The following is a 19983-nucleotide window of genomic DNA, read 5'->3' on the forward strand; positions in this document are numbered from 1 at the left end:
TGTTGTGTCTCCTCTGCTAGTGCCCGGGGGTCAGAGATTTTAAGGCGGAAAGCTTTTAATGCCAATTAAATGGTGCTTCTTAAAGCGCCGGTGCTCCTATTTAACACCAACTAGCATGGGCTCAACTAGCATGCACACTAACTCCCACAACATAATGTTCCGTTTTAAACTTTGACTTTTCACCGCTAATAAATTAGCTCAAGTTTTTATTATTTGGTATCTCCACTGGTCCGACGGAAGGACAACGCTAAGCTAAAAGCTAATTGTTCCTGAGAAAAGGTGGAAGGATAATGCTAAGCTAAAAGCTAGTTATTGCTGTCTAAAGCTTCCTCTATGTTCTGTTGGCTCTTTTTCCACTCGGTTCTCCTGTCAAACTATTCGTGCTGTATTCTGTTGCCGTTCAGTCATTCACCTTAAAACCCAGTCCTCCCGTGAGCCCTGCCCTGCTCCCACCCAGCCTCTTCACACTGCTTAACCTTTCCTCCTCTGCTTTGTCCCGCTGAGGGGAACGAGGGATGCAAACGAGGGATGAAAAGAAAAACAGGCCCAAACAGCAGGAGGCTGCAGCCGACACCTCAATCAACCGACGCCGAGGCGGGCGAGCGAGGGATCAGACGGAGGGAGACTAACGTCTCCTCCTCTCCGCCGTCATCCTTTCTTCCTCTTCCACCTCCTCTCCTCTTTCCCTCGCTCCTGCCTGGGAGCCGATGACAGCTCAGACAGCCAGACTTTTTAATTCCCCCTCTTATTCCGTTAATCTGTCATCTTTATCACTCGGGGTGGGGGAGGGGTTAGAGTAGCTGGGCCAGGGGAGGGAGGTGGCGGGGGGAGGAGGGGGGGACCAGGAGCGTCGGGCCCCCCCGATCAATCTCCACATTACAGCTGACAGAATGGTGCTAATAACTTATTGATCCTTCCCTGTGCGCCTGGGCTCCGGCGGCCCTGAAAGCCCACCATTGATTGGCTTACCGGGCGGAGGGATGCGGGGCTGGTGTGTGTGTGTGTGTACGGGGGGGGGGGGGGAGGACTTCCGTTCATACTGAGAGAGGATGCTGCCACCGTCACCAGGGCACGAACACGCACACACACAGTCTACCACGGCGACTCCCGAACCCTCAGGGGAGGACAGGAGAGGGAAGAGGAAGAGCAGGAGGAGGAGAGGAGAGGAGGAGAGGAGGAGAGGAGGAGAGGAGGAGAGGAGGAGAGGAGGAGATAGAGGAGAGGAGGAGAGGAGGAGGAGAGGAGAGGAGAGGAGAGGAGAGGAGAGGAGAGGAGAGGAGAGGAGGAGAGGAGGAGAGGAGGAGAGGAGGAGAGGAGGAGAGGAGGAGAGGAGGAGAGGAAGAGAGGAGGAGAGGAGAGGAGAGGAGGAGAGGAGGAGGAGGAGAGGAGGAGAGGAGGAGAGGAGGAGAGGAGGAGAGGAAGAGAGGAGAGGAGAGGAGAGGAGGAGAGGAGAGGAGGAGGAGAGGAGAGGAGGAGAGGAGGAGAGGAGGAGAGGAGGAGATAGAGGAGAGGAGGAGAGGAGGAGAGGAGGAGAGGAGGAGAGGAAGAGAGGAGGAGATAGAGGAGAGGAGGAGAGGAGGAGAGGAGGAGAGGAGGAGAGGAGGAGAGGAGAGGAGAGGAGAGGAGAGGAGAGGAGAGGAGAGGAGAGGAGAGGAGAGGAGAGGAGAGGAGAGGAGAGGAGAGGAGAGGAGGAGATAGAGGAGAGGAGGAGAGGAGGAGAGGAGGAGAGGATAGAGGAGGAGAGGAGAGGAGAGGAGGAGGAGAGGAGGAGATAGAGGAGAGGAGGAGAGGAGGAGAGGAGAGGAGGAGAGGAGGAGAGGAGGAGAGGAGGAGAGGAGGAGAGCAGGAGATAGAGGAGAGGAGGAGGAGAGGAGAGGAGAGGAGAGGAGAGGAGAGGAGAGGAGAGGAGAGGAGAGGAGAGGAGGAGAGGAGGAGAGGAGGAGAGGAGGAGAGGAGGAGAGGAGGAGAGGAGGAGATAGAGGAGAGGAGGAGGAGAGGAGAGGAGAGGAGAGGAGAGGAGGAGATAGAGGAGAGGAGGAGAGGAGGAGAGGAGGAGAGGAGAGGAGGAGAGGAGAGGAGAGGAGGAGGAGAGGAGGAGATAGAGGAGAGGAGGAGATAGAGGAGAGGAGGAGATAGAGGAGAGGAGGAGAGGAGAGGAGGAGATAGAGGAGAGGAGGAGATAGAGGAGGAGAGGAGGAGATAGAGGAGAGGAGGAGGAGAGGAGAGGAGGAGGAGAGGAGGAGATAGAGGAGCAGCAGAGGATAAAGATTAGGTAGAACGATGATTGAGGGGAGAAAATAAAGCTAGAATAACCCGATAATTCACAAAGGAGCACAGGGATTGTGTATCAGAGAGAGTGTGTGTGTGTGTTTGTGTCTATGTGTTGGCCGCTGTGTGTGTATGAGTGTGTGTAACAAACAGACATTCCCTTTGGGGCTGGTAATACTCTATATTTAAAAGAAATACTCTCTATTAAATCATGAGAACACACACACACACACAATGGTCATGTGCACTAACAAACACACCCCTCCTGCATATATCGCCCCCACCACACACACAAAAACTCACAAACACTCAAACCCCAACCACACACACCGCCGTCTGACTTTAACTGCCTCTGGGAGTCTGAGCACAGGGAGCGGTGGAGAGGGGGGAGGGAGGAAGGGAGGGAGAGAGAGAGAAAAGCGGTCCAAAAACACCTTATCCGCCTGTTAGAGTCTCTGGTCTGACCACAGAGCCACGGTTTACAGTCTCCACAGGCAGCCAGACGCTCAGCCGGCGCCCCTGCTCTCTCCCCTCCCCTCCCCTCCCCTCTCCTCCCCTCCCCTCGCTGCTTTCCCTCCCCGTCTCTCCTCACCTCACCTCCCAGAGCCTCAGAGTAGCCAGGGGCCTGGGGGGTAGGGAAGGAGGGAAGGAGGGAGAGGAGGGAAGATGGTGGGAGGGAAGGAGGGAGGGAGGGAGAGGAGTGCAGGGTGGAGGGGGCAGGGAGGAGGGCGGAGAAGGAGGTTGGTGGGAGGTATGGGAGGGAGGTATGGAGGGAGGGAGGGAGGGAGGGAGGGAGGGAGGGAGGGAGGGAGGGAGGGAGGGAGGGAGGGAGGGAGGGAGGGAGGGAGGGAGGGAGGGAGGGAGGGAGGGAGGGAGGGAGGGAGGGAGGGAGGGAGGGAGGGAGGGAGCCCTCCTGTCTATCCCTCAGATTTAATTAACGGCCCACTCCGGCACGGAGACGGCGCAGCAGCCTGCTTCCCGTTCTTCCGACACACACACACACACACACACTCACACACAAAGCTGGCCGCCGCCACAGTCGCCGTCTGCCCTCCCCTGATACCAGCACCACACTCATTCATCTCTCCCTCTCTCTCTCTCTCTCTCTCTCTCTCCCTCTCTCTCTCTCTCTCTCTCTCTCTGTTTTTCTAAAGTTTTCTCGCACAGAATCCCTCAGGTTCTCTCTCTCTGCAGTTTTCCAGCCACATGCCAGCTGTAGAAGTTGAGAGATTTAAATGGAGAGGTTGACACTACTGAACAAACAGAAGGGGATAGAAGCTGAATGCTCGTGTTCAGTGCTGTCTTATCCTGACCCTAACCTAAACCTAACACAGTCGCATACTCTGAATTGTCATGTTAAAATACTAAATACTTTGGCTATGACAGTAAAGTTGCATAGTTCCCCAAATCCAACTTCTAGCCATTGCCCAGCCTGAGTGACTGTACAACTGCCTGAACTACATAGTTAGAGCTCAACCTCTAGCAAGGGGTTTTGTGAAAAGGACTCAAAGATGGTCAACCCACTGGAGTATCCAGGCTTTTCTACGACCTCACAGGTCAGCCTTCAGATGTGTTAAGACGGCCCTATGGTTGTACACTCGCCCTAACCTCCCTCACCTCCCTTCACCCCTTCAGACCTGTGTGAGGGGATGTCTCCAAGCGTATGTCTCGAATTTCACTGGCAGACAGAATTAGAGCCAGTGGATGATCGGATTGGACTTGTTTACAGACACGGAGCGAGCCGCTTAGCCACGCAGTCAAATCTCTCTTTAAAGCCTCAAACTGACGGATTTTGGGCCTGGCTCCCCTCCGGCACTGGCCATCCCATACTCCTCCACCCCCACCCTCACCCCCCGCCCCCCCCAACTCCTCCTCATCCCTTTGTGTCTTCCTCCATTAAGATTACTGTTCATTTGGGGGGGTGTTTTCTCAGCTGAGCTTAGCTGCATGGCTGATTAGACAGTTCTTTTTGGGGGGGGGGGAAATCCAGCCCAAACACAGGGGTCTAAGACTGTGGCTGACTGGAGCTGTTAACACTCCAGCCTAATCGCCCAGGAGAGACACCCCGGCCGTCACGTCCAACCGAGCACCCCTCCGCCGGGTCGGTGCTGGAGCCACCGTATGGACGACCCGGAGCCCCCCAGGAAGACGAGGAGACCCCCAGGACGACCCGGAGCCCCCCAGGAAGACGAGGAGCCCCCCAGATACAGGAGATCCCAGAGATACCAGGGTGAGGAGTTAGGGGGGGATTATGCCACTTGTGCAGTGTGCCACTCTGGATAATGGGATAAGAGGGGCCACGAGACCCCCCCTGGGTGCTTTAGGGTTCAGGATAGTTCAAGGCGAGGCCCCCCTCTAATACTTCTCTGTGTGTGAGAGGCTCCTGTATGTTAAACCTGCTCTAGCACCCAACTCAGTCCTGTCAAACGTCCGGAAACATGACAGAAGTTGTCTATACTTGGTTCCACTAGCTGCGAGTGAATGAGTTCCTCCGGTCATGCTGTCTGAGGTACATTAAATAAGTGATGTCTGAGATGAAACCAGCTCTACTGTAACCTTCTAGACACTCCTGCCAACCAGACCAGTAGGGGATCCCAGACACTGCTAATCCCTGGGTGTGGACACAACACACCTTGTCTGACCCACTACATGTGCTATTGTCTCACACCTCACAGACACACTCGCCAAATGGACCAATCACACTTTGATAAAACGTCTTATTGAATGACACTGTGTTACGCAGACACTGGTTATAGATATCCCGTTAAGTATCCTGCAAGTAAACTAAGTCATCTGGCAAGTTTTGGGTGGTTTGAATGAGGCTGTAAGCTTTCTGAAAAGCTTGAGCTTAACACTCACCATGGGTCCTGTTCTCACATGAAACTGGATTAAACTGGCAAACAAAGCTATTTATTCAGTGGTAATTTAAAACAAGGGTTTAAGAAGAAAAAAAAACCCAGTGTGACAAGAAACAGAAGAATCTAATCGACTTGAGAGCAGGACAGTGAACGGTTAGTAATAAGATTACATTAAGTTGTCCCAATCAAACAAATTACTGCAGGGATAATGTTTGACACTTTAATCAACTATCTGATTTAAAGGGGGAGATGCTTTAATCACAGGGAAGAAATACAGAAAAAAAGGAAGAAAAATTAAAAGCTCATTTACACACACAGTTCATACACACATTTCCTGCCTGATCCATCCTGACCTCAGACACGCCACGCCACACACACACACACACTTACACACACACACACACAGATATCAAGGATGGTCTCCTACCTGTGTGTGCAGTGCTGGTGCTGAGGTCGGTGGCAGACTGGCCCTCTGGCATGCCGTGCTGTCTGGTGTGATGCAGGTTGGAGATGATCGTCGAGAGGTCACCGTCCCGACTACATCACACACACAGGAACCAAGGGTTAGGGATCGGAACGGACACACACACACACTTGCAAACACACAACCTTACGAGAAAAAACGTGCACACACATAGGCAACTCTAAACACACACACACAGTACCGACCCTTCTTGTCTATACATACACACAATTCTCTGTTTCAGTCTTCTAGACAAGCTGGTATCCAAACATCCATTAGCCTCTACTGTGGCTGTGCTTATTGTCCCCAGGCTTGGAAGTGTGTGCTGGACAATGCCAGACTCCTGCATCAAGCACTTCTGGGTCTCATCCCTTCTCATCTAAAATCTTAAGATGCATTAATCAACACATTCAGGACTCATAAGTGGTTTATGAGCTTAAAATGTGATTATCGCTTTTTTTTTCGTAATCACTCCCCACAAAATCAGTTAGAAAGGAAGAGACCCACACCAGACAAAAATCTAGAAAGACAAGAACATCTTGGAGACATGATTCAGACAAAGCATGGGTTTAGGTTGTGATAGAAACTCTGTGTTGTCAACCATAGCCCGTTATTGCAATTCTAAACTTATTATTCATCTCCATTGCAAAACACAGTAAATATCAGTACTGTTACATCACTACTAATGACACACCATCCTTTCAGTTTGACCCACGGGACAGTTTGCTAATGCAGATAAATCTGGACGTTTGGACACTTCAGTACTGATCAAGGGTCACCCTGATCCACTAAACACCCTGTACAGTGAGTGACACCCCTGCCCTGTCCTTCAGAGCTTGACTGGGGGATAGGTGGACAGATTAAGGCCTAGGATCTAGTTTGGCCTGCCCCGCCCCTATTAGAACTCGCTCCTTCTCCGCATGGCCCACGACACAACTGTGTCATGTAGGTATTTTCCATTCAATCTGATTACAGCTCTGATCGCATTATGCGGCATAATGCTGGAAAATAGCCGATTAGCATTTGAGAGAATATCATAGGCATACAGTACCGTAACTACCGGTACAGACGTTGTCCTGTACAGCTGGTGATAGACATTCCACATACAGTGACGTGTAACTACACATTTCTAATCGTTGATTTGTTTTCATCCACCGTCCCCGTTTTAGGGGAGCTTAGCTGACGTAACTCGAATGCAAGAGTGTTCATTTTGCATTCAGGCAACAGTTTTTTCGTTATGAGTTCACAGGAAGGAGCTTAAGCGAGCGCCAGAAGTTTCGGGAAGCGATTGCGAAGCTAGTTGCAGCGACGGGGGTCAATATGACAAGGCAGGCGGAGATGCTTGGGCTGAGATGAAGCAGATTGTTATTGTCTGCCAACACTCAGGCACCGGCGAGGCCACACTGTTTGCGGCTGCTGAATTCGGGGTTTTACAGCACCATGATTACAGGCTCCAACTCGCTAATGTCAGGCTGTCGTGTTCCGAGCTGTTTTCCAAACAGATGCAGGGAATTTGTTGCGTCTGATTCTGACCATGTTTGGTTATTGGGCACTTGTCAGTCAGCGGGAATCGATGAGTCAGGAGAAAAAAAAGGCAAGGCTCAGTCCAAAATAGATCCGTCTGGTTACTAAGCAAAGAGAGAAGCTTTTGTACTGCGTGATGTCACACTTCAGTGACATGACTCCAACTCCACAGTCATCATTGCCTTCAATTGAAACATAGGCGAATTTAGGTTCCCACATTTGGGGGGGCTAAGCCCCTAGATAAAACCTGTTATTTTTCTGTGACCCAGCAAAACCAGGGGGGTCTGGGGCCATGTTCCCCCAGAAGACATTTTGAAAATATCCCATTAAATAGTGTCCTGTAGTGTGTTTTAGAAAGAGAAATTAACACATTTAGATTTAAAATATGGGAAAACATTTTTTGTATACATTTCTTTGGGGGGGGCAAACAAAACTTTTGGGGGGGCTCCAGCTTCCTACCTTTCGTAACAGCTGAAATGTGTTTACAGACCACTAGGTTTGAAGCTCTGCCCCTGTGAACTGACCCTTGACCCCCCCCTGAGGTCTATCACTCAAAGTGAGCACCACAAAGCCATCCTGAACTTCTCACAGGGACTGTGCGCTATTATCCCCTGGCAGAGGATCCACTGTAAGCCGTGACGGGCAAGGACATCGTTAGCTGGGTAATTAGTGCACTTTTCCTGGGCTGTCCTGACATGGCCAGCTAATGAGGCCCATGTCCAACTCCCCCCCCCCCCCCAACCCTGCTTGCTCAGCCTGGACAACCAAGGTCATAATCTGCCCCTCAATGAGAGCAGACAGGGAAGGTGAGGGTGAGGTTAGGGGTGGGGGTGAGAGGAAAGGTAGGGGTGAGGGTGAGGGAGGAGGTAGGGGTGAGGGATGAGTAAGGGTGAGGGTGAGAAGAAAGGTAGGGGTTAGGGCCGAGGCACGGGTGAGTTTGGGTGTTTAAGACCTAGTTGCCTGACTCAGCGTGTAGTGTCGTTCAGGTTGGGGGTGGGGACTTTGAGGGGGTGAGAGGGGGGTTGGTAGCGGTAGCGCCCGGTGACAGCTTAAGAAGGACATGAGCCGCTCCTTATCAGCTATGCGCATGCCGGAGACAATCATCATCTCATCACGGGCTCATCGCTAAACTGGTCAACACCCTCTTCGCCCGCGTCAACAGGACAGACACTGTGACCCAGATATACCAACTAACTGTATTTCAGCCTCTCCAGCAGTAGTGGAGCCACGAGAGGGGTGGGGGGCAAGGCCCCTTCATTTACATATCCTTCAACCCACATATTTCTGATTGCTTAATTATTTTCAAAAATCATAAATTGTTATATATATAAATAAAAAAAATTGTAAGTGGCCCCCCTCCTTTTAAAATGGGATCCCACCGAAAAATAAAAATCTGGTTACGCTACTGCTTTCCAGATGACATGGGGCTCACCTCCTTCTGGCAGGGGGACAGTGTAGCGGAGCACGTCCCCACGGTGCCACACTGTGACACTGGCAAGAGGAGCCAAGGTGCCACTGTGGGAGGTCACAGTGTGAGCAGGCACGGCCTGGCAGCTCGGACACCCTGACGCCGTGTCTGACAGGACCACAGAGGACAATGCTGACAGACTGACAGAGGGGGGTGGGGGCATGACGTGACATCACACACCAGAGAAAGAAAAAAAGAGAGAAAGAGAAAGAGAAGGGGGAGGAAGAAGACAGCATGCCTGAAAGACCTTGTGTGTGTATGTACGGTACGCTCTTTAGACCTTAACACACCAAAAAAACACTATTGCAACGTCCAAAACTTATGAGCATAACATATTGAATAGTGAAGAAATCTGCAGAGGAGGTGTTTTCCAGACAAAAGCTGCTGGTATTAAGAGACTCCTGGTACTAGCACCAGGCAGCAAGCTGCAGAGGGGGTTCTAGCAAGTAGAGGGAGTCATAAATAAATACAGAAATAGATAAATAAATGAGAACAGCTGAGGTTCTCGTGTTCTTATGGGGTTCCCCAGCGGCTCCTATCATACTTAAGCTGAAGTGTGGTCGATACGGAGAAACCCAGAGAACAAAAGTAAACGTAAATAAAACATCGTAAGTTGATCATGTTGAGGTCTGGTCTTCATTCACAGGGCCAGACAGAATGTTTTGACTTCTTGCACTGTTTTTCCCTTGTATTATCTGTATCGTCCAAATATATTGTTCCCAATATTGAAAAACAATGTGGACATTGTTGATGTATCATTGTTCATTGTTGATGTATCTTAAACTAAGATAGTGCCAGACGATTGAGCAGGATGACGTCTGGGATTGAACATGTCTTCAGCCTCGTCTGCACATGTCTAATCAAGCATGCATCAGTAATATCATGTTAAGACTTTCTTGCTAAAAGCAAACTCTTCTCTGCAATTACATTGTTAGAGCTGTTGCCATGGAGAAGCCACGTGAACAAAATTAATAAGTCTTCAGAAATTCTCGAGAAAGCTCTAAAACATCCACCGACTAATTGTGCTTTCGGACAAAGCTTTCCGCAAAAACCGTCTGCTCTCAATGCTCCATTACTGTGAGCAGGCTTCTGAAGGGTCGTTCTCAGACAAAACTCGAGACGAGATCTCAAAACAGATCAACATGAACAAATGCAACCTGTCAACAACACTGGTAATGCCATGTATTACAAAATGGCAACAGGCTACTGTTCTCCAATTAGACTCTCACCTCTACACAACACCATTACTTTGTATTGAGCGTATAACTATCACACTACTAGGCCTGTACCTACCAGGATTGAAAAAGCACATTCAGGTTTCATGCTAGCAGACATGACCCCCAATGGATTCAGCTTCCAGCTTTGTGGTCTGCTCCTAATGAGGGATGGGCCAGCTCTCAACAGATGCAGAGCGTTCTGTAGAGGTCTCCATGCTAGCCACTAAGCCTTAGCTATCACCAAAGGGAAAAGGATGGCGGTTCAAGTTGGTCTATCGCTCTCTCTTTGTGTCTCTCCAAAGTGGTTCTGGCGACAACCTCCCTCCGCCCATCACAGTCAGGTAATCTACTTAGACATTTACAATACTTAAATATTTGCCACGTCTACTTTGATACAAAACATAGACATATCTGTCTACCTAAGTAATGAATGACAGGGCAACATTTTGGCCTTCATTTAAAAGTGAGTTATAAGTTGAGTTTACCTTCTATGGGTAAAGAAAGATGCGCACTGTGCTGTTTCCTCGAAGGTGCAGCCCTTATAGGCCGACGTCAGCAGGTGGACCTTATATAATCCGTGGTGGTTGCTCTGTAATTACCTAGACTCTCAGTCAGCACTTTTAAATCAAAGCCCTGTTATCTACATCCAACTGAAACAACACTCAGGTAGGCTTCGTTTTGCCCTTGAGTAACAGACAACATACCTAGGCTACTTTCCGTTAAATATTCAGCCTTCAAGAGCGAGGCCGCTTACCCACGATAGGTTTGACGCTCTGGCTAACAACGCATTGGTCTGTTTCTTGTTATCATTCTGACTCCGATGACCCAGTCTTTGGTTATTTCTTCGCAGAGCGCAGGGAGGATGATGCGAGGCGGCTAATACAAGACAAGACCCCGTTAACTTCTGTTCCAGATGTGCCTTCAATGTGACAACTAACCATTAATCATGGGGTCTGCCTCTGCAGCTCTCCCTGCCGGCTCCCCGAGGCCAGGGGGGGGTCGCCTGGCCTGGCTGTAGCCCGGGCATGCTCTGCTACCTCCTCAGCCGAAGGAGCCAAGACGCAAGCCTCTCTCCTACGCTCTTCTCCATGGGGTCTCGCGAGGTAATCGGCCGTAAAGCCGATGGGTGGCCACTAACATTAATCTGGTTACGAGATATAGAGTGGAGATCTATGATAAACTTGACAACTCCTGTTTCAAGGATGACAACCTGGGGAGCGGTTTCTGAGGGCCGGACCTTAAGATCCCTGTCAGAGGGAAGCCCCCTCCACATCACCACAACATTCACATTGGAACCTGACACCAAGTACTTTAAATTGTGCAGGGTGATATTAGAAATGTTAATTAAGCTACTGTGTATAAAAAAAACACAAACAAACCTGTACACTTTATACTTGTCTACCAATAATCTATGAAAAAAACATTTAGACTCTGAGCGGAAATTTACAGTGGCATCCAGAAACACAATACAAAAGACTGCATTCTAATCTGTAAAGTGTGTGTTTTGGCGTTGAAAGCTAACACAAAGTTGTTGTGAGTAAGAGGGTGTGACACACTGCTACCCCCCATTCAGATGGCGTGTGGAAGGGCCACAGATACACACGCACACACACAGTCTCCCATATTTTTCACCATCCATCGGCCAAATCTGATTGTTTCAGACCCCTCTACGACTCACTTACGAAGCCGTGGTCAATAGAAATCAGATTTCCGTGATTGGACATCCCATTATCCGCTGCGCCCAGACCCACATTCAGGGGGGTAAAGTAGAGCGCAGACGGATGCCCGGGACAGACCGGAGCTGTGGCTCCACAGAGTCCACCGCCTTTTAAAGGGTAAAAGCCTGACATATTAGTCATAAGTGTTCTTTAAATTCATTATCATCTTAACACGCAAGCGGCGCAAGTGTCAGGAGGGGGAGGGGAGACCCTCTTTAATGAGGTTAGAAGATCCATTTAAAGCTTCACAGTCGCTCCGCTAGCTTTCGTGTCACACGCGGGTCTCCAGACGCCGGATGGGGGGAAAAAAACATCCTCTTCCCTAATGAGGTTGTACAAGTGGGTTATCATGCAGCTAGCATCGACGAGAGTCTGTCTTGAAGGAGTCTGTGAGATATGATATTGACATTTTGGACAGCCTCACCAAACAACAAATTATTTTGGTAAAAGTTCCTGTTTGCTGACAGAAGAAAATACAAGACACAGAAATGAATGAAAGAAAATATGGATGTGCAAAGACAAAAAAGATTTGAAAAGGTTTTATAAATTCCCAATTCTTTTGATGTCATTTCAGTTGCCCAAAAAGTGGAGTGTGCCATTAGAGCCTCGCAGCCCTGCTCTCATTTGAGCTCATTTGGTTCATCTTAATAGGGTGACCTTTCAATGACCTCGGCACTGTCTTTGTGCGCCCACACAAGTGTGCATGCACACATCTGTTTACAACTGTTTGTCTGTGTGTGTGTATTCGTGTACACAAGCTTCCTTTTGAGTGAGTGCTTTACAGTGTAAAGACGACTTAAATCTAATGTAAAGACATAACAGCTATTTACTATTTACCAATATTAGACTAATAAATAATTCCATCTAACCACTCCAGTAAAACATTGTCAACTTGGACATGTTATTAATAGTATTATTTTTTATTCACACACGTACCAAAAAAGATTGTCATTGTGAACACTCTGTCAAACTGCTCATTATAAATTGTGTGCATTTTATTTGAACTCCTCGGCAGCACAGTATGTCAGGGTGGAGCTATAATATGTAGGAGAGCCACAACCATGATTTCCATACCCTCTTACTGCTTATCACGTGTAAAGGTTTCTAACATATTGCGTTGGCTTACTTAACGAATAGACATCATAAAGCAGTTGCAAGGTTTGATACTTTTGATGATTGTGAACATATTGAATAGCAAAACAAGTGTAAAACACCTAAGGAACAAAGACTCCTTCAGCATCAAAAAGGCTCAAGTCTCAACTACCACTTTCCATTTCCTCTCTGTCAAGCATTTGTATATTTCCTAAAAATGGCTTTTGTGCATGTGTATGTGTGTGTGCGTGTTGGGGGTAACCCCAGATTAATTATCTAAAGCCAACTGTGTCATGTGCTCCTGCACTGCAGTGTGTAAAACGTAGGTAAAAGCCAGGTTTCTCTGACAACCATATGCATGGTCTTTAAGAATCTATTTTAACCTCAGCGGCTCTGTGGTACTACATCAGCATGCAATGCACGATACAGTCTCTATATTTATAGTATATTTTATCTAGAATTATTGTAAACAAAAATACATATATATATATATATATATATATAACAGCTCTTCCATCTACTATCCACCAATTTTTGTCCACCAGTTCTAGAATGTGCTGAGAGTATGCATCGCACATCAAGCAGTAGAACTTTGAACATTGCATTGAATGGGGGGGGGGGGTCGGGTTGCAATAACTTGAAGACAAAGAGTATTATGAGCTGGCGTGGTGCAGCATTTGGGCCTTACCTCTTTCTCATGATACTGTAGTGCAGCTCATCTTCCTGCTTGATGTGGGCATGGTCACCACTGGCCCTGTCGCTCCCTTCACTGTCGTCACTGCTGAAAATGGAGGCCAGCTCCTTCTTGGGCACTCGGTTAGGCGGCAGGGGGATGGTGCGCTTCTCAGCCAGACGCCCGCGGTTCTACACAACAAGCCACATAGACAGGGGAGAAGAAAGCTCTTAGAAATATGGCTTAACTGGTAAACACTCTCGTACTTACATGCTAAGGCTAATAGGTTGCTAATATGCTAATAGCCGGGGCTAAAAAGGTTAGCGCTCGATATGAGCCACTCAACAGTATGAACCGTAACAGCTGACTGGATGTGCATTGACCACTGTAATAAGCCTCATCACTCATAGACCAAAATCAATAGCATGACAGTCACTGGGAATATGGCATACCTTTGTGGAGGAATCCTTTTAATGAGAAACATGCTACGTCCATCTTCTAAATAGCATTTAGCATTATGTAGATGAAATGTTAAGATTTAACACAAAGGACATAAAAAGCTTCTACATGAGTATATCAGAATCAGCTTCAAATTTGCAGTTTCCATACGACCATTTATGTTCACACACATGGTTATTAAGAAGCTATAGGGTCAGGGCTCCTTGAGTCATTTGACCACTGAGCCAGGAGAAAAAGGGGTAAGAGAGGAGTGTGGCCCTCAGGGGTTTAGGGAGTGAAGCTGAGCGACCTTTAATGTGACCTGAAGAGGTCACTGCAGATTAACACAGGCCAATCAGAGACAGGGGGATGGAGGGGGAGAGAGAGAGAGAGAGAGAGAGAGAGAGAGAGAGAGAGAGAGAGAGAGAGAGAGAGAGGGAGAGAAGAGAGAGAGAGAGAGAGAGAGAGAGAGAGAGAGAGAGAGAGAGAGAGAGAGAGAGAGAGAGAGCGCAAGAAGAATGGGGGACAGATAAAGAAATAGGATATTTTAAAGTAATGGTATTAAATCTAAGGAGGTAATACAGAAAAGATTAGTAACAAAATGAAGGAAACTTCACACAAGTAAGGAGACAGCAAAGCACTGTGGGTCTGTCCAATACAGAAGAACGGACCTGTCTTTGAAACTCTTTCTCTCTCTCCCTCCCTCCAACTACCCCTCCCTCCCTCCCTCCGTCTCTACCCCTCTCAGCGCCTACATCTCGACTTCGCTCTCCCGGACGCCTCCAAGCCCTCCAGCTATCCCTTCCACCACACGCAACCTCTCCCTGCACCCCTCCCTCCCCACCCTCTCATCCCTCCATCCCATGAGGGGAGGCGGCGTGAGTGGCAGGCAGGGGCAGGAGAGGGGGTGGGTGGGTGGGGGCGCCTAGCCAAGAGGCAAACAGGTGCAGCCCCTCTGGAGTCTCTCAAGTGGCAGACATTAAAAGGAGGAGGGGAAAAAGGGAGAGAAAGATGAAAACATCCCTCAGGATGAGCAGGCCACATAGTTTTACACGTTTTTTCCGACTTTTTCTTTCGAGCCTCAAAATGTTTTTTTTTTCTCCCCCTCCTTTCTTCCTTCTACAGGCCGTTGAGAGTGGAGCTGGAGCTTTGTACAAGTTCTGTTCTTGTGTCGGAGTAGAGTGGATCTGCTCCTGCTGGTGTTTCTTTCTCCGAGCTCCCTTCTGCACACCGGCGTCGGGGGCCTACAACTTTATGGGCTACTCTCACCAACTTATAGAAAGGCCTACACACACACACACACAAGACACAAACACCTGTCAAGAACAGGCACACACACTAACTCACCCAAACGTGCACAAGCCCAGACGCACACAAACGCACACCTGTTCCCTAAGAATTCCCCTCCGGAGAGGGGATTTCACTCGGAGCATGCCGGCAGTACGGTGCGTACCGTACCAGAATAATTTGTCTACGAGCAGTGAGTGTGCCTTCGTGTGTTTACAGACAACCACCCACATGGTCCTAACATACCCAGGCCTCCAGCCCTCACTGTTACACCCCCCCCCTCCCAAAACACCCCCGCACCCAACTCCCCTCCCCACCCCTTCCCGGAAACCCCCTGTCCTGTCTTCAGTAGCACTGACGCAGAACTGGGGGTTGGCTCCCACCGCTTCCGGCAACACTTCCGCTGTACGGAGGAGGGCTCTCCAAAACAAAACATGAAACACACCCCATGGCAGCGCACGTAGGAGTACAGAAAGAGGTGCACACACACACACACGCAAACTTACTGTGTGGTCAGGCTTCTTTCAGCTATGGAAAAAAGTCTCTCATAAACGTCCCACTAAAAGCACCTCTATGAATATCACCTCCTACGCCTCCTGTCTGACAGTCAGCGAGCCAAGAAATATATCTGCAGTTCACACTGACAAAAACATGGAGACACACACACACACACCTTTACCAGCACACCCACACTCTCATGCAGACACACTGACGCAGGATGCCAGGCTCTCTCCAGATGGGGTCCATTAGAATGACCACTTCAGTATGAGACACATCCACAAGCCTTACCAACCTCTCCCTCCAACTGTTCGGTTCTACTGGCAGAACTCAGTCCCTGCCACACAGACCGCAGGACCACACAGGTCCACTAGCACACGCACGTGTACGTGACGGATTCACAGTCACACCACATGGAACAGGGATGGTATCTTCAGCTGTTCTCTAACATCTATACATGTGCTGGAATTGCTAGAACATGGGCTAGAATTCTCCTTAAATCATTGAGTTTCACTGACCACCTATTGGAACAGAAAGTCTGTTTAACTACATGTACTAGCAGAACCAACACACTGCCCAAACACACACACAGACTTGCACATGCGAGCATGCACCCACCTACACAAACAAAACCAATAACTTCACTTATGTGGCCTATGAATCGTAGGGTATAACATTTTTGCAACAATATAATCAGAATTGCAATTTGTTGGTATGGAGCTGAAATTGGAAATATATGAAAATAACTTGCCTCTTTTTATAAAAAGCTTAATTTGACATAATTCTTACAAGCTAATTATTGTAGATAACTTACTTGACCTCAAATAATGTGCTCTGGAAAATTGGATTATTGTGTATTTTCTTTATTTGCATTATTTCCTGAAAGGTGCAGTGCTGTGCTGCTGATTCTAACCAGCACACGCACACACACAAACACACTCACACACACACCCACACAGCGGTAGCCGCCCCTGACATTCCTGCAGCTGCGTCGCTCTCTCTCTCTCTCTCTCTCTCTCTCTCTCTCTCTCTCTCTCTCTCTCTCTCTCGCTCTCTCTCTCGCACGCGCCCCCCCAGCGATCTCCCTGGGGGACGGATGCCTAATGAGTCACGCGCCTGTCTGCCGTTACCTCTCAGCATGTGTGTGTGTGTGTGTGTTTGTGCACACGGAGGCAGGATGGCGGGCCGACTTGGCGCGAGCACTAGGGGAAAGGGGGAGGGGGAGTCAGGAGACGACAACAGGGGATGAGGGGGAGAAAAAAAAAAGTCTGTCGTTACCCCACTCACATAAGACTACTGGACCAAAAGGCCAAAACAAACAGCTGCTGTGCTGAGTGTGTGCGAGGTCCACGGCACCACGCAGTACAAATATACTTCTTGTTTGCTCTCACCTTCACCTCACCCAGGAAGCCTTCCTGATATCTCTGTAGATTAGGACCACTGCTGTACTTCGGAAGTCTGTCATCAGCAAATGTCAAATCATACTACCATAGCAACAAGGACGGAATAACAAACGTTTTAAATACTAATTATAATGCACATGCCTTCTTGTGTCTGGGTCAGATTTTTAAGGATGACTAACGGTCAAAATGATTGTTAACTTTACACATAAAAACACTTTTAATTACAGTGATGTAGTCTGGGGGTGGGGGTGGCGATGTACACAAAGGCATGAAAACACTTGTCTTTTCATAATCGGAGAGAAAGAGAGAGAGAAAGATAGAAAGAGAGAAAGAGAAAATGTGAGAAAGCACTGTGGGAAGGATAGGCACGCTACCAACCGACCCCCCTCCCCCCCCTCACTCCCCCCCTCACGGCCCCCACATCTCTCACACGTACACACAAACACACACACAAACACACACACATGCAGCCATGGCCCCCACGCGCTGAGCTGAGCGGGCGGTTGCAGCCCAGTGGAGCGGCGCGGGAGGGATGTGGGGGGGGGGAGTTAAGGGGGGCGAGAGACGGCGAGATGGGGTGGGGTGAGGGCTGGGGGGGTTGGAGTTTTTGGAACGGCACTGGGAGGTCAGTGGCTGTGCAGCCAAGGGTGCCAGAGTGTCTCTCTCCCTATTTTCCCCTCTCTCTAAATCCCAGCCTCTTTTTCTCTCTCCCACTCTTTTCCTGTCTATCTCCTTTCCCCTCCGTCTCCTTCTCTCTCTCCGTCGCTCTCTGTCGGCGTGTGTTTGGCTAGGCCCGCCAGGCCAGCCGTGAGAGAGTTTAATGGACAGGTAACGACTCTGCCATTCTCTCCCCTGACAAAAACAGGGGGAGGGAACGACAGGTGATGAAGGGGGGGCGAGTGGGTGAGAAGTCCAAGTTTGAGTTTGCGTAATAAGGTTTCCTTTGGGTCTTCATACAGTGGGAGTTTTGTGGGGAGTTTTTGAACCCACAAAACACAACGACAGAGCACAAAATTCTCTTTTGAATAGTGCTGTTTGCCCCCTCATTCCCACAGCTCCTACTGAAGTGTTGAGACTTGAGCTGAGCCAACGTTATCAGTGAGGCGGCATGGAGTGAGGAAGTGATCTCTCCACTATCAGTCAGGGTCAGTCAGACACACACATGGCCAGCAGAGTTTCCACTAATACCTCAGCTGGCTTCGTCATGACCAGCTGCAAACACCCGATAGACCAACACCTCCCCCCCCCCCCACCCCCACCCCCACCCCGTCCCTCTGCACCCACAAACATAAACACCTAATCACAATGCGCACAAACACAACTTATCTTACACACACAGACAGACACACACAATCTTTCATACGGTGGTCAGCGACGTATGGAGTGCAGGCTAGCAGCTAATAGCTAATCTGCGGGCTTAATTGCAGATTTTTACGCTAAATTATTCATAGGGGCAGGGAGAGAGAAATAGAAAGACGAAAGAGAGAGAAAGAAAGAGAGAGAGAGAACTACTGTACTGTGGTCAATCCTGCCAATAAGTTGTACTTAGAGTATTGATCCCCACCACTGAGACCCCTGGTGAACAAGCAGATCCTCAGGGACACTCTTACACTAATACAGCCAATTCACCAAGACACACACCCACAACTTTCACATGCTACCAGGCCAACCACTGATCTTGTGGTTGCCATGGTAGCCCAGCCTTGGCGCCATGTCAGGGACACACACACACATACACACACACACACACACACACACACACAGTGAGCCGATAGAACGGGTCTTCACATGGCTTCATCTCACCATCTACCCAATACAGTATATGACAACTGGTTCGTGCCCAGACTTGAACTGATCATGCAAAACAGGATTATGACACAAGGAAGTCACTCCCCTTGTGTATAATGGCTACTGCTACAACATAGTATAGCTCCAACTGACAACCAAACGAAATACAAGGACTTTTCTTATTGTAGTGTGTTAAATAATTTTACACTCCGTTGCACTTTATAACCAAATTTATAGAAAAATGTAATTATGAAAATGTCACAAGTAAGCCATAACTAATAGAATAATAATGTAGCCCCACCCCCCTCTTCCGTAGCAGTGTGTTGTAATCTAAGGCCGAGGGGGAGCCCCTGATTGGAGGAGGTCTTTTACGAGTCGGAGGAGGAGAGTGTAATTTCCTCCCGGCCTCTGCTGCTTCCGCTGGAATAACAGAGGAGGAAGGGCGGTTCTCCTGGGAGCAGCCAGCCAGCCAGCAAGTCAACCAGCCAGCCAGTCTGCCAGCTCAGCCTAACCCAGTCTGGCCTGCTTAAACACAAACACACACACACAGAACCACTCGTACAAGTACACACAAGTGTATTCATAAAAGCAAACATGCAAATGGACAAACGCTCAAACATACACAGGTTTAAGGACACACAAATATGCGGCTTCTCATTAGACAATCACCATGCCAGAAACACGACTCGACTGCTTCAAGCCGAGAACCAGAAATGTCCTTCTTCAAGTTCTGTCGTGATGACATGTTAAATGACATGCTGCGCAACCTCATCTACTCATAAATTCAGTTTGACGTAAACATGAGGAATATAAACACGTGACGTTACACACGGAATGAACAGATATCGCCAGCAGCACGGCACAGCTTTACAGCAGCACAGCACAGCTTTACAGCAGCACAGCCAAAACAACTCAGACAAGCTTTCGGTTCCCTGCTAAGCCTAACTGTGCGTCTTCTACAGCTACAATGGCTGTCTTCTTTTTCGCTATGTAGGCGTGTTTAACATTGTTGAGTGGTGTCTGTGGTGGTCTGGAGGGGTGGGCTGTGTCCTTGGGTGTCACCTGAGGATACAATATTCAGCTACTGAATGAAAGAAAGGAATTCCAACTGTTCCCAAAGTCTGAAATATGAATAGGGCCTCACTCACACCCGACAACAACAATTCTAGTTTTTCCAACTTTTTTGGGTGAAGCCTTGAATTTGTGATATCCACTCTGAATCTCCTTCCTGTGCACCTGACCTCAAGCGGCAGACTCTATCCCCATTTCTGGCTGTGAATAACGTCAC

General features: G+C 48.8%; 1 protein-coding gene across 4 annotated transcripts in view; it reads right to left on the bottom strand.

Moving 5' to 3' along the window:
• The window catches only part of samd11 (sterile alpha motif domain containing 11), a 45462-nt gene that overhangs the window by 22237 nt on the left and 3242 nt on the right, over window positions 1-19983 (bottom strand). For all 4 annotated transcript variants that reach the window (XM_084680307.1, XM_084680305.1, XM_084680306.1 and 1 more), the window contains exons 3-4: window positions 13297-13472; window positions 5554-5663 (exon numbers count right to left, since the gene is read on the bottom strand). In XM_084680307.1, the coding sequence (XP_084536433.1) occupies window positions 5554-5663; window positions 13297-13472 (286 nt within the window). The remainder of the gene's footprint in view (window positions 1-5553; window positions 5664-13296; window positions 13473-19983) is intronic.

This window comes from Hypomesus nipponensis, chromosome 18, assembly GCF_054491055.1.
Source record: "Hypomesus nipponensis isolate SF chromosome 18, ASM5449105v1, whole genome shotgun sequence".
NCBI classification, from domain to species: domain Eukaryota; kingdom Metazoa; phylum Chordata; class Actinopteri; order Osmeriformes; family Osmeridae; genus Hypomesus; species Hypomesus nipponensis.